We start from the raw sequence: 15630 nt of genomic DNA, 5'->3' as shown, positions 1-15630 counted from the left end.
AGCAACTTAATATAATAGTCTAAGAGCTAGCAACGTTTTCGAGAAAGTATTTTAAGACGTTTGGCTCTTCGATATATCTTTTACTATGCTCTCTGGAACAGTATGCTGCCGGTCTGGCTGCCGATACCCGTTGAATTCACTACTACGCATCGGAAGATCCTATATTTTTTTTAATTTAGTCCTACAAATTCTAGTATTGAATACAAATCGAACATGTCTCCATAGCGCAGTGCGTAGAGTTTCCGACTACGAACCGAAGATTCAGAGTTCGAATCCGGGTCAGGGCAAAGACTTTTCTATTTTATTTTCGTTTATATTCTGATAGTAAAGTATTAAATAATTCTGGTGATTCAAAAAAAAACAAATATTTAATACTTTACTATCAGAATATAAACGAAAATAAAATAAAGAAGTTTTTGCTCTGACTCCTTGCTTGATAGGCGAAACTTCTACGCGCTAAGCTATGGAGACTCGGTCGGTTTATATTCAATATTAGAATTTAAAGGACTAATAAAAATATCGGATCTTCTTTCAATGCGCAGTAGGAAACGCAACGTTTACCGGCAGCATGTTTCGATGCCATCATTGACTTCGGCACTAACTAGAAATAACGCGCTCTGATTGGCTGGCCAACGTTCTCCGACTCGGTGCCGAGGTAGTGGCCGGAAATAACTGCAGAGCGCTTAGATACGACGCAGACGGAATAAAGCCATGCTGTTGGCATAGTTTATAGTGTGGACGACACGATTTCACGTTTGTCAGTCTGTTTGACGATGGGATCTTCGTTCAATGCGCAGTAGGGAACGCAACGTTTACCGGCAGCCAGACAAGTCGCATGCTGTTCTAGGGAGCATAGTAAAAGACATATCAAAGAGCCAGACGTCTTAAAATACTTGTTTTTTTCGACGTTGCTAGCTCTCGTACTATAAATAGTCTATGGACTATTTATTATTAAGTTGCTAAATAATATCCTTCTCTGTTACATATATTTTATTTTATTATTTTCTTTGTTACATATATTTATAATTTATAAAATTATATAAGAGTTTCTTGCCTTGAACTGCTAATATAGAAATTAATTCCACGAGGTGTTCGTCATAATGTGGATCAACCTGCTCACACTACCGGTTTCGGGGCCCTACCCCATCATCAGGTGAGCTTGGGTATTTCTACAAAACGACGAGCACAGCGCAGAGTATATAAATACGATTTGTCGTAAAGTAGCGGTAAGATATTAAGTCCCGCATCGCGAGATAGCGGCCTGCGTGCAATGGTAGTACTTTCGTACCACCGAGGCACAACTATCGATAGTAAATAAAGGCTTTTTTCGGCTAGCCCAAAATATATAATGGAAAATAAATTTCTTGCAGCTTTTAGGTATATAATAAAATTATATAAGAGTTTTGTTCGGATTTTATGATTTCTGTAATATGAATCGCCTCGGGATTCAAGAGGTTTCGAAGAGAGGGCGCTACCGTAGTCGGTCGACAAGGGTCGATTTCGCTTGCGACGCTTGAAAAAGAAGATGGCTGCGAACCTCAGCAAGAAAGACATTTTTTTCAGTTAAAAGTAAAAATTTGTTGTTAAATTTACAAGTAAAATAAAGAATTATCTATGGTCCTTCAAGCTATCATTTTAAGGTGACCCCAACCGCAACAAGTTTCTTGCCTTGAACTGCTAATATAGAAATTAATTCCACGCTGTGTTCGTCATAATGTGGATCAACCTGCTCTCACTACCGGTTTTGGGGCCCTACCCCATCATCAGGTGAGCTTGGGTATTTCCACAAAACGACGAGCACAGCGCAGAGTATATAAATACGACTTGTCGTAAAGTAGCGGTAAGATATTAAGTCTCGCATCGCGAGATAGCGGCCTGCATGCAATGGTAGTACTTTCGTACCACCGAGGCACAATGTGGATACCCAAGCTCACCTGATGATGAGGTAGGGCCCCGAAACCGGTAGTGAGAGCAGGTTGATCCACATTATGACGAACACAGCGTGGAATTAATTTCTATATTAGCAGTTCAAGGCAAGAAACTCTTATATAATTTTATTATATACCTAAAAACTGCAAGACATTTATTTTCCTTTATAATTTATTATATTTTTTAATAATTTAGTTATTCTTTGGTCTTGATATGTCAAGATCAAAGGTGAGAGGGATAGGAATTTAACATTCATGCTGTGATATTTTTGCCAAATATTATTCTTTATCTTACCCTCTACTACGTAGGTTCCTTCCTCGGTTGCAACGATTAACCGATTCTCATTCCAAGAATCTCCCGAAATGATGCGCTGAGGTGGAAATACAGGATAGAAGCAATTAGCCTCCCAGGGAGATCTTTTAAAGACCGTTCCCGCTGTGCCAGTGCTTGCTAAGCTAAAATAGAGAAATTTTGATTATTAGTAAAATCTATTTTAATTATTTTATAGAGAAGGAAGGTAATTTTCGTGTTTATTATCACAAATATTGGATGCCTGATAGGCAAGGAATAGTTCTATTACCATTGAGATTCGTGAAAGAAAAGATAGATTCTAATTAATAGACACATTTAACAATAATTTAAGTTGACCTATATTTTTTTTGTTTCTTACGATACATAATGTTTGTTGCGGTTACTTAAATTGATATCTGTGTCCTGAAATTTTTTAGTTTTAGACTTATGAAGACCCGACGTAGGAGAGTGTTTAAAAAAAGTGTGAATTTTTATTTATTTAAGAAAGTTCTAAAGCATTTTTCAATTTCTATTTTGCATTCTATTTAACTAGAAAATTTGAGGATGGACTGAATTACACTTTATAAGGAAGTTGTATGTACCGGGTGGCCAACTAAGAATGGACGCCGGCTGTATCTCAGAAACTACTTATCGTATAACTTTAGGAAAAAAATTCTAATAAGTAAATCGACCAAGACAAATCGCTGGAAATTATTTTCAAGTTCGAAATATGTCCGCTAGGGGGCGTTTCTCTGATAGCCAATCAGAAAACAGGGGTTTTCTCAAAAATATGCAGGTGAATAGGTATTTTAAATATTACTACTGTAATCATCAAGAAATTTGTATTTTTTTTTTGATATAGAGTATTTTGGTCTATCTCATAAAATAAAGTGGTGGGGGAAGGTTAAACTTGCTTTTATTAAAATAAGGATAACTCTGGTTTGGGTTACCCGATTTAGACAAACTAGGGCTCGTTTGAAAGAGCGTTTCTTCCTTAATGATCTCCAGTATAAATGTTGTTTCCATAATTTTTTTCGTTGTAGCTAGAGGGCGCTGTTTGACATCATAACAGATATTGCGTTTTTGCACAAAAAAATTAAATAGGAGGCTATATTTCTCTTTTCATAGTTAAATAGAGCACAACATTTCCAAAGTATCAGCGCAAACCGCAACTTTCTATATTCTTTCTAACCGGAGATATTAAGAGAACAAATCATGTTAGGCTGCCGCTTAGGATTATATGGTCTAAAAATTATAGTAGTAGGTTAGAATACAAAAAGAGGTAAATTCGTTACGTCAAAATGTCAAAACATATATTTTAATTTCATTTTAATACCATTTAATTATTATATATCCATGTTCGTTCTTGATTCAACCCCATAAATTAAAACCCAGGCATATTGAATCCGGTGACCTAGATGGCCATGGAAATATGCCGCTCCAGCGTCTCTATCTATTAAAGTAAGTGGTATCCAAGAAGCCTCACACATTCATAGCAAAATAAGCGTCACAACTGCATCACTCCATTCATGCTGATGAAATTGCAACAAATGCAATTTTATCATTTCTTAGAAATTATGGATAATTCATTTCATTCAGATAATTAAAAAAGTCCAATGATTTGCCATCCTAGAATTTCTGCCTAAACATTTACCGACCAACGGTCTTGGTGCTGAACTACTTGCATCAAAGGTAGATTAGGACCAGTAGTGCATATTGTTAAGATTCGCATCTTCAGTGCTATATGAAAAGTGACCCAAACGATATAAACTTTATAATATAACACAAACAACAGGTAAAACAAGAAAACAAGTGAAATCAAGGACGAATTGGGATTAATAACTATATGTCGTTACAATTAGCCAAACCCCTAGTTTTTGGCCATACGAAATTCGGCCGTTTTCTGTTAAAAGCAATATGGCGGCACAAAATTCCTAGAAATTTTAATAAAATTATTGATTGTCCGACTTTCGGACATTTGAGTCTGAGAAACCTACGTATAATTAACCAAGAAATTCGTAAAAATTATATGGATGGATGATAACATTACATAAACACGTTTAAATATTTATGACGTCATTTTTTGTAAGAAAACGCCCGAAATTCGGAAGCATAGAAACTGAAGTTAAACGTTTTGATATTTTGACGTAACCAATTTAGCTTTTTTTGTTTCCTAGCCTACTACTATAATTTTTAGACTATACAGGGTGTCCCAGAAATAAGTGCAAATATTTTAGCTGGTAGTATAATTTAACCCCAGAAACACGCATATGAAGTTTTTTTCGCAAAAAAAAATTTTTAAAATTCGAAATTTTTTCAAAATTTTTTTGTTTTTTTTTAGTTCTTAGTTAAAAAACATAATTTCTTGATAATATGGTAACATAGGTATTAGATTAAATTTACAAGAAAGAAATTTCAGAAAAGATCCAGTGGTTCTCAAAATTTTAGCAAAAAATATTTTTTTTTGGAAATTTTCAAAGTAAAATAACTCGGTTATTTTGGACTTATTTGAAAAACGGTAAAGAGAAAATATGTTTCTTTTATCGAGATCTACCACCCCTTAAAATATTTGCACTTATTTCTGGGACACCCTGTGTAATCCTAAGCGGCATCCTAACATGATTTATTCTCCTAATATCTCCGGTTAGAGAGAAGATAAAAAGTTGCGGTTTACGCTGATATTTTGAAAATTTTGTGCTCTATTTAACTGTGCAAAGAGAAATATAGCCTCCTATTTAAATTTTTTATACCAAAGCGCAATATATGTTATGATGTTAAACAGCGTCCTCTAGCTACCACTAAAAAAATTATGGAAACAACATTTATACTGGAGATCATTAAGAAAGAAACGCTCTTTTAAACGAGACCTAGTTTATGTAAATCGGGTAACCCAAACCACACAGAATTATCCTTATTTTAATAAAAGCAAGTTTAACCTTCCCCCACCACTTTATTTTATGAGATAGACCAAAATACTATATACCTAGCAAAAAAATTACAAATTTCTTGATGATAACAATAGTAATATTTAAAATACCTGTACCTGCATATTTTTGAGAAAACCCCTGTTTTCTGATTGGCTATCAGAGAAACGCTCCCTAGCGGACATATTTCGAACTTGAAAATAATTTCCAGCGATTTCTCTTGGTTGATTTACTTATTAGATTTTTTTCCCAAAGTTATACGATAAGTAGTTTCCGAGATACAGCCGGCGTCCATTCTTAGTTGGCTACCCGGTACTTATTGGGCACATTTAAAAGAAAATTAAATTTGTTTTTATTTGTTTGGATAAGGGTCAAAATAAAACTCTTTTTTTATTTACCGCTTGGTCGACCGACGCCGACGTTTCAACAAATGTATTGACTTGTATTTGTGGAAATGTCGAGCAAGGCACTAAATAACAAAAACTGAGTTTTATTTTCATCGACATCCAAACAAATAAAAACAACTTTAATCATTTTGGGTTCACTTAAATAACAAAACATTTAAAAAGAAAGATAATTTTCTTGTCCAAATTTAATGATTCTTTACTGAGATGATTGATTCTATACTTAGTTCCAGACAATGGCATTTTTCTACAAACGTTAGTAGATAAAAGTGTTATAGGTATTTGGCGTAAGCTTTTTAAATCTGATGTGACCATCAATTGAGCTAGATGGAGTAGTATTATAATGCCTAATAATTCTTTTTTTAAACTTTTTTTTATGTTCTGAACGTTAGGCTTTTGCCCCGCCCTTTAGGCTAGTTGACAGACAGAAAGGCAAAATAAAAAGCGGCATACCGTGTTGCCGCTTTGTACGAGAAATACAATGATAAAAGAAGATCATACATCTAAGCTGTTCAGCAATGCTCATTTCTGTTTTTTTTAAATCTATTACAGCCCTAATAAAATGCGCAACTAATTATGAAAAATAACGTTCCAACCCTAGATGCAACATTTTTCGTAAACACATACTTGTGCAGTTTGAAATTTTGATGCAAAATCCGGAAATACCGCATAGAAGAAATATATCAACCTAAATTTTATCTCTTTTTAATATATTTGATATTTAATTTAAGCGCATGAATTAATCACAGATCGGTATATACCTAATCACTTTTAATATAATATTTTTTGTTTTTAGATATAAGATAATATTTAAAAAAATGTTATTTACTGAGTTTGAGTTTAATAATTTGCAATGTAAATTTTATTGCATTGAAATAGTAAAGTTTGGCTTCGGTGAACTATCCTGACACACGATTTTTCCTAGAAAATGAACCTTATGTTACCTTAAAATGAATTTCTTGGATTATTTGACTAAAATCTGATGTAAAAAAAACACGTTTCACATAAAAAAGGCATTCTTAAAAATGTTGTTATTTTATTTTTATAGCAAATTCCATAACTGATAATGAAAGAGTCGCGGACTTGTTTATATCCGTTTCTATGTTTACGCTGACAGTAGTGAAGGTCGAGTTTTGACAAATATTGCGAATTGATATATGGTTGGCAGATCAGCTAGTAAATTATCCGGAAATTCATGCATCTTTTTTTTAGGGAAAAAAATGACGTCATATGTTTTAAAATGTTTCTTTTAATAAGAATTAGGGTAAGCTATCACTTTAGTGCAACAAAAATTGAACGCTGTCTAGTAGCTTATTCGTTAGTGTGGATTATTTTAAAGCAATTTCTGAAATAAAATTTGCGGATTTTTCAGGTTTTAGGAAAATATAAGTTTTTTAAATATATACTATTTTTCGACGCGTAATCAATGAAGTTTTGTCATTAGGCACAATTAGGTTAGCCTGGTTATTTGGAGGGTGTTAATGCAGTGGTTAGCCTGGTTATTTGGGGGGCGTTAATGAATTGGTTAGGTGGTTATTTGGTGGGGTTGGTTGCTTAAGCGTGTTTTGATTGCTTTTGTTTCATTCTTTTGTTGTTTTTTTAGTTTTCCCATTCACATATTACCAACGCATTTTTATTATTAAAAATGACTATTTTCTCAAAATAAAATAAAAAACAGAAAAAGAAAATTCAGTGGAAGTGGCAACATTGCTTTTCCTTCTGACGCTGCACGCTGTCATGTTAAATCATGTGTGAAAATTCTCCATAACGTCAAATATGTGTCAAAAACTACTAAAATTAAATTACAATATTTTAAAATTCTGTGCATAATCTCCATTTATTTTTATTTAAAACTACTACTAAAAATGGTTACTTTATGATAAAAAAAAGAAAAATGCAAAAATCGTGTGTCAGGATAGTTCACCGGACCCGTAAAGTTTCATTTCTGACTCTAGATTTAGATCATATAATAGTTGTAATAGTGCTTCAGTGAACTTTTTAATCTCTCGGTAGTAATAAAACTTTTCCCATCTTTGTGTGTTCTGTACCATCACACGAGGGGTAAACAGCTGGCAAAATTTGGTAAGTACACCAGAAATCCATTTTTGATAAATAAATCCAAAAAATTCCGCGGACATTCACAAAAATCCTCAGATATCCAGAGAAATCCGGTCATTTTATGGATATGGACAGAGTGATTCAAACTTGGTACTTTGAGATAACTTGAGAAAAAATTTATATGAATATCAAATTATTGGTAAAATGTTGGAGAACTCCTGACAAAAAAAACTAGTTACACTGGATTCTATGTGAAAATCTCTACGGAACTCAATTTTCACTTTTTGACTAAGTTATAACAGAGATACGAAGGGGGTCGGAAAATGCAAAATTTTCAAATTTGCCTTGTATTTCAGGAACTAAGAAGGCTAAGACAAATCTCTGTGTAGCATCTTTAGTGTCATAAAAAATTCGCAAAATGATATAAAAACCGCATCTTTACTCATAAACAAGAAATCCGATAATACACACAAAAAATAGGTCACACTGTACAGTATTTCTCGCTCAACAGGTCAATTTAAAGTCTTTTAGTATCTAGGATAGATACAAATTTGAATATTTTAGATTATGGATATTTTTAGGCGTTCAAAAATATTCTTCACATTCTGACACTTACGATTTAATCTAAAGGGGCTGTCAATTTGCTTATTTTAAAAAGGCCACCATTTAAATTCTAAGATTTTTAAATTCTACATAAAATGTGATGAATTTCATGTAGAATTTAAAAACAGGGTGGCCCATCAAAAACGTTCCGCAAGGCATAACAGCCAGGGTATTTTTTTTTCGAAAAATCCAAAAACACGTCAATTTTGTTTGTGAGGGGGACAACTTTTGCCCCAAAAATGATTGCAAAATCTTCAACCCTCTAAGCGGGGGTGTCCTCCCCCAACTTTTTTCAAACGGGAAATGGGGTCAAGTGGCATCGCAATGAAAAGGGCCTTCTATTCTCTATATTTCCCCGCTTCGTTTTTAAAAATCGGTCGAGTTATTTTGAAAATATGAAAGACTGAAATTTGAAAATTTTTTTTTGCAAAAAACGCATAAATTGAATTAATTAAAAAAATATATCTTATTAATGAAGAAAATGCTGAAAATGTTGCCCGTCAACCTCCATACAGTAATACAAATTATTTTCAACCCGTTCTAGAACATTCTGAAGAACTTGCGGGGTCACTTCGCAACAAACATCAATAATTCGTCTTTGCAGGTCTTCTAATGAGGCGGGTGAGGTGCTATACACTTTACTTTTTATGTGTCCCCATAGAAAAAAGATTAAAGGAGTCAAGTCGGGTGACCGGGGAGGCCACTCAATTGCACCCCTTCGTCCTATCCATCGAACGGGAAAGTTATTGTTTAAATAATTACGCACATTTTGAGAGTAATGTGGAGGTGCACCGTCTTGTTGAAATATTAATTCCGCTTCAACGTATCCAGGATTGTTCTCTTTGATGACAGTTAAGACTGGGTCGATGGTATTTTCCAGTAAATCCAGGTACATATCACCTGTTAGATTTCCAGGAAGAAAAAAAGGACTCACAATAGAGTTTCTAAAAATACCAGCCCACACGTTCAATTTCTTAGGATATTGTGTGTGCACCTCGTGAAAAACCCTGAGGTTGTCCTCAGCCCAGTACCGACAGTTGTGCCAATTAACTACACCTTTCAAAAAGAAAGTACACTCTACCTAACCCTTCATCCTTGTGGCAAGTAAAAAAATGCGTAAAAATCTAGAAATAATAAGAAAAAACAGCAAATTGGTCGAAGAATTTATCCTTATCATTTACTCTGATAAATGTTTAAATAAACTTTTCAAATTTCAATCCTTCATATTTTCTCAATGGCTCGACCGATTTTCAAAAACAAAGCGGGAAAGTATAGAGAATAGAAAGCCCTTTTCAATGCGGTACCACTTGACCCACCTTCTCATTTAAAAAAAAATTGGGGGATGACACCCCTGCTTAGAGGGTTGAAGATTTTGAAATCATTTTTGGGGCAAAAATTGTCCCCCTCACAAACAAAATTGACGTGATTTTGAATTTTCTGAAAAAAAAATTACCCTGGTCGTTAAGGCAGAACGTTTTCGATGGGCCACCCTGTATAATTTCATATATCTAATTTTAGTCGTTTATGAAATCATACATAAGAACGCCAGAAAGTAAAAAATATTTAAAAAAAGTACACCCGAAAATAAATTTAGATGAAACTTTCACATTTATATCTAAATTAGATCCTTAAAAACATTTAGTGAACGAGTGGCATAAAAAAACTTTCGTATTCGTATTTCTATACTTGTTTACGGACAAAAATCATACTAATTGAAGTGTGTCAATCCCATTTAGAATTGTTTATGATCTCGAGATAAACTTTAAAATTTTATTTTGTTTGACATTTTATTTATATCAAGTTTTGACGAATATTTTTGGGGATCGGCGAAAATATATTTAAATTTATTCAAAAGTTTTTTTTGCCACTGCTATTGATATTTGTTATGATATGTTTGTTTACCTTGTGGGTGCGTCTCCTCGTACTATAGCTTCCAATTTTAAGGCCTGTCCGATGCGTACAAATTCGATTTGGCGCGAGTCTTCTTTCAACCGTGAATGTCTCGGTGTTTCTGCCAAAACGTCAGAAAATGCTCTGCGATTTAGCATCGTCTGTAAAAATGAAATATCGTCAACATTTTTTAAAATTTTCTTATTGTATATAATATTGTATATTATATCTGATGATAGATTTATAAAAAGAATATTATATCCGTAAGTTTTATAGCCGTAATTTAATATTTTCGTATAAAATGTTTAAAACAGGTCACAATTATGTACTACACGGTTGAAGTTGGAAGCTTTGGTGTTATAACAGCTGGAAACTCAAGTTTAATTACGCTATATTCAGTGAAACCAACGTTTCACTGAGCATATCAAAAAATATTTGCAGAGAGCTTGAATTTTATTAACCTAAAACTAATTTATTAACACCGTCAAGCTTTTAATAAACAACAAAAACAATTTTTTGCATCAGTTAATCTGTTAAAGTTAATCTCCATGGGCTCTCTGTCTATATTACTCTATTCTTACTACTAAAACAGTTTCATACGTTTAGGTTAGGTTAGGTTGCTGGGGTTTGGGATCATGTTTGATCCCTCACTCGGAGAGGCCTTGAGCCCATTGCGATACCCCTGTTATTGTTGTACCAAACCTTCCTCTCATTCTTTCTTTGCGTTAAAGCACTTCCAGCTTATTGCAAAGTTCCCGATGTCGCTGATGTTGGCTTCTGTCCCTCCAAAAAAACTTGCCCTAAAGTTTTAAAGCGTCGGTATTCCAGTGCCGGACTGTGGTACAGCAGGTGCTCTATTGTTTCTTCTTCCTCTCCGCATTCCGCATTCTCTGCAGTAGTCGTCGGTGGAAATTTTCCATCTCACGAGGTTTACCCCAGTGGGACAGTTTCCAGTGACGACACCTATTATTATGCGTACTTAAGTTCTTTTTGTGCTATAGTAGTTGTTTTGTCTTTTTGCTATCTACACTGGCCATAGTCTTCGAACTGTAGCGCAGTCCTCACGGTGTTGCTACGTCTCTTGCTGCTAGGCCTTGATGGCAGTTCCTATAGCTTCCTTCAGTGTGTTGATCGTCACGGAGGGTCATCTGCCACGGCCTCTCCCCTGGCCCCGTCTTTGGCGAGTCTGTATGCTTCCTGATTACTCACCACATTGCTGTGGCCTGGCACCCAGCATAGAATAGTCCCGCCCTGATGCAGCCAAGACAGTGCTTCTCGGCATTCCATCACAGTTTTCAATCTCATTGATTGCATGGTGATGCTTCTTAAAGCGGCCAAGCTGTCAGAGTATATCACTATATCCCCTATTGGTCTATCAGCAATTTTCTCTCGTATACAACTAGCCGCTTCCTTTATGGCGTAAACCTCTGCTTGTAGAACACATTACAATCATCCGCTAGCCTTAAAGATCGTCGGATGTCTACTTCCTCCGAGAAGATGCCTATACCTGTGCCTCCTGAAGTTTCGGAAGCATCTGTGTAGACTGCTATCTCTTGAGTGTTCATTACTCGGTTGCTTTCCCATTCTTCTCTTGTCGGGATGCGAATCCTTATCTTTTTTCCAAAATCATGTTTTGTGAGCATATAGTCCGTTTTCTGGTCTAGCAGATGTGGACTCGTGTTCACCATGATTTTCCCTATCACTGGCAATATCCACGAGTGACCGTAGTTGGTCTGGTTCCACAGATTGGATTCCCTTAATCTTAGGGCATTCTTAGCGGCCAGATCCTTCACGAGCCTGTCGATTGATTACAAACCCAGAATTGCTTCTAGAGCAGCTAGCGCTGTATTGTTCCTTGCTATAGTTGTATCTAGAACTGCTAATCGCTGTACCTTTGTGAGGCTTTTTCTATTAGTCTCTTTAAGTACCGCTTCCCACCATACTAGTGCTCTATAGGTGATGATTGGTCTAACTATAGCAGTGTACATTCATACGTTTACAATAAAATAAAATTTCGAACTGATGTAGAATGTAGAATGTTTAGGAGGGGAGTTAATCACCGCGACCTTATAGATCTATTGTGTGTTCCCCTTTCTTGAGTTATAACGAGTTATAACCATACAGTCTCAGGGCTTTAACAAAAGCCAGTATCTGAGACGGCTCCACAGAGGCCAGCTCTCCATCCTCGACATCAGACGTACCAAGGTTCATGGCACGAATGGTCGTCGTCTCGGCGCACTCAGTGATAAGGTGTTCTGGTGTTTCTCCATTTTCCCCACAAAATCTGCATTCGCCGTTGTTTCTCAGTTTCAGCCTACTGAGGTGTTCGTTGAGGAGACAGTGTCCTGTTAGAAACCCCGTGACAATCCGAAGATTGTTTTTACTTGAATCAAGGAAAACCTTTGATTTTTCTCGGTCATAAGTTCTGAGGAACTTTTTCGAGTGTCTTAGACCGTTGGAGGACACTCATTCTAAGTTACGGATGGAGTCTTCCAGATTATTCAGTTCCGCTTTCAGTTGGTTCCCGTTTGGAAAACAGAACGGTTCTGGTCCAGTTAGTGGAGTGTTCGCCCCTTTTCTAGCTAGATCATTTGCTTTTTCATTGCCTTCTATCCCTTGGTAAGCAGGCACCCAGAGTAGGAGGACTTTATTTTCTTTGCCTAATTTGTTGAGCTTCTCTAGGCATTCTTTGACCAACTTCGAATTGATGGTTACTGAGTTGATCGCGTTAAGTGCTGCTTGACTATCGGATAGGATGGCAATTTCCTGTTTTCGATAGTTCCTATCTAAGATAAATTGTACGCATCTTTCGATAGCGCAAATTTCAGCCTGAAGGATACTGGGGTAGGTGCCCATTGGTTCGGAGTATTCAGTTTTCGGCCCAAATACTCCTATCCCTGTCCCTGCTTTGGTTTTGGAGGCATCAGTATACCACGTAATGGTATGGTCTTTTATATGCTGAGTAAGCGTTTCTTTCTTCCAATCCTTTTTATTACTCAATACTACAGTGAGGTGTTTCTCAAAGTTGTAAATTATTGGTATGTCATCCACTGGGAGTTGGAGAAGTGGAATTTTCTTTTTGAGGGTGTTCCAAGCCCCTGACCTGAATATTCTCCCAGTACTGTTTCCGTCAGTAACCATTCTAATCATTGTCGCATTGGCATAACTACCGACGACAATGTGCAGTGGTGTTAGGTCTAGAATGACCTCCATTGCTGCTGTTGGACATGTTCTCATGGCACCTGTGATGCAGATACATGCCAGTTTCTGTACTTTGCACAGGTTTTGCCTTGCTGTACGTTGCTCTAGTTTTGTATACCAAGCAACTGCTCCATAAGTAATCATGGGTCTTACTGTCATGGTATACATCCAGCGCAAAATGTTAGGGACGCAGCTCCACCTATTTCCCGCCAGTCTTCTGCATATCATGAGAGCCTTTGTGGCTTTGCTGGTAATGTTCTTAATATGCCTGTTCCAGAGAAGTTTACTATACAGGGTTATTCCCAGATATTTCACTTCCTGTGATGGCAGTATTTCCTTTCCATCTAGATGGATTCTTTTCAAGTTTTTCAAACTTCGCTTTCTGGTGAATGGGACTACTGCGGTTTTATCTGAGTTAATACTCAGCCCGACAGTCCTGCACCATCATTCATTCATCAGCGATGCGGAGTCCTCTTTGGATAATATCACACAGGGTGCCTTCATGTTTCCTCCGTGCAATGATGACTATGTCATCTGCATACCCTATGCAGTGTATTCCCGCTAGAGTTAATTCTTCCAGTAGTTCATCCACTACCAAGCTCCACAGTAGGGGGGAGGTCACTCCACCTTGTGGAGTTCCTTGCGTTGTTTTAACAACTACAGTTTTGGTACCTATCTCAGCCTCTGCTGTTCGTGTCGAGATCATTTCCCAAAACCAGCGAATTATCGTACTGTTTAACCCCTCTTGTTTCGAACTGATGTTCATAACATTAATATAATTGTCAACAGAACAAACTAACAATTTGTTAACATTGTAGTGAACTATATCGAAAAACCTCTATAGCATATCTTTAAATTCAAATTATTATTAGATCAGATTTGTAAGCAGGTTCGGTAACAGACTAGGTATACAGGGTGTCCCAGACTGATCGTTCATTAGAAGTTTCTAGAGAACAACAATATTTAGATCGGTGATATTTTACACATCATTGTTTCACAATGAAATCTAGTGATTAAATATATTTTCAATATGGCGGTTCTTCCGGACATACCGGAAGTTGACAGTAACTTTCTTTTTTTAAATGGGTACCACCATTTTCTATTACATATTTAAATTCTCTCTAAAATTTTATGAATTTTTATATCAAACACTCTATACCTAACATTAACTATTATTGAGAAAAAAAATAAAATTTTTGAAGGAAAAAACTGCCTCTCAAAAAAACTTGTATAGCTTAAACGTCAAATTTAGTGATTACCACAATCACTGTGATACAAAGAGAAGACATTTGGCTTAAATAACTTAAAGACTATTTATTTTAGGTATAGGAACATGTATAATAAAGAAGTAACGAATTGAAGAATCTCTTTACTAGTGAAATAAAAAATATGGGTATCCATTTAAAAAAGATGATTTATGATAATTTTTAAATCTCTCTATTCCATGACAGCTCCAGCCAATATTATATGACATTCAACAATTTAATTTTTGAAATAGATAGCCACATATCTTCTCTTTATGTCTCAGTGGTTGTTGTAATATTAAATTTGACATTTAGGGTACACAATTTTTTTTGACAAGCAGTTTTTTTTCTCCAAGAATTTTAAATATGTTTTGTCTCAAAACGGTTATGTTCAGTATAAGGTGTTTGATGCCAAAATTCATAAAATCGTACAGATAATTTAAACATGCAATAAAAAATGAAATGTATATGAAATATAAAAAGACGTCCATTATTCCTAAAGAGAACTGGTTTATAAGTTAAAAGCGGAAGAAGAAACCGAGACTTTGAGTTATTTTTCTTCTGTTTTAACCCTGCATATGTCTTTGTACATAAACAGTCTAATAAAAATAAACTTTTAGTAATTTAACAATAAATTTTCATTAAAAGAAAAAAGAAAATAATTAATGTATGTAGATATCGTTCTCCTATTTTAAGAACTATGAAACTAACTAACAATATTAACAACTATATTACTATGAAAAGTACGTAAAATCAGAATAAATCCCAATATCCATTCCAAATGTAAGCCAGTAAATAGTACGTATGTATAAAAAATGCAGTAAAGGGAAATTCCCATCTGATTTCTCTTGCGTATCTCTACAATATTTTGCGCGATACTTTTGCTGAGATTACTGTCCTAATTTGCGGTAATTGCAAGGCGGGAAATGCGGAATAGTTAGTTTCTGCGCGATATATTCTAACTTGTTTCGTTCGAAAACAAGTGTTGTTAATATTCTTTTTGAATTATTTGAGAAGTTTAGACACTGTTTACTATGCAATTTTCTTAGCGACTTCATAAATATTGACTTTACTGAGAGTTGCGGA

General features: G+C 35.4%; 1 protein-coding gene across 1 annotated transcript in view; it reads right to left on the bottom strand.

The window, feature by feature from the left end:
* The window catches only part of LOC115883956 (GTPase-activating Rap/Ran-GAP domain-like protein 3), a 298089-nt gene that overhangs the window by 83832 nt on the left and 198627 nt on the right, over positions 1–15630 (bottom strand). The window contains exons 10-11 of the mRNA XM_030902380.1: positions 10112–10260; positions 2224–2384 (exon numbers count right to left, since the gene is read on the bottom strand). Coding sequence (XP_030758240.1) covers positions 2224–2384; positions 10112–10260 — 310 coding nt within the window. The remainder of the gene's footprint in view (positions 1–2223; positions 2385–10111; positions 10261–15630) is intronic.

The sequence above is a fragment of the Sitophilus oryzae genome, unplaced genomic scaffold, assembly GCF_002938485.1.
Source record: "Sitophilus oryzae breed Bouriz unplaced genomic scaffold, Soryzae_2.0 scaffold_2006_pilon_pilon, whole genome shotgun sequence".
NCBI lineage: Eukaryota > Metazoa > Arthropoda > Insecta > Coleoptera > Curculionidae > Sitophilus > Sitophilus oryzae.
This window is presented reverse-complemented; position numbering and strand designations above follow the sequence as displayed.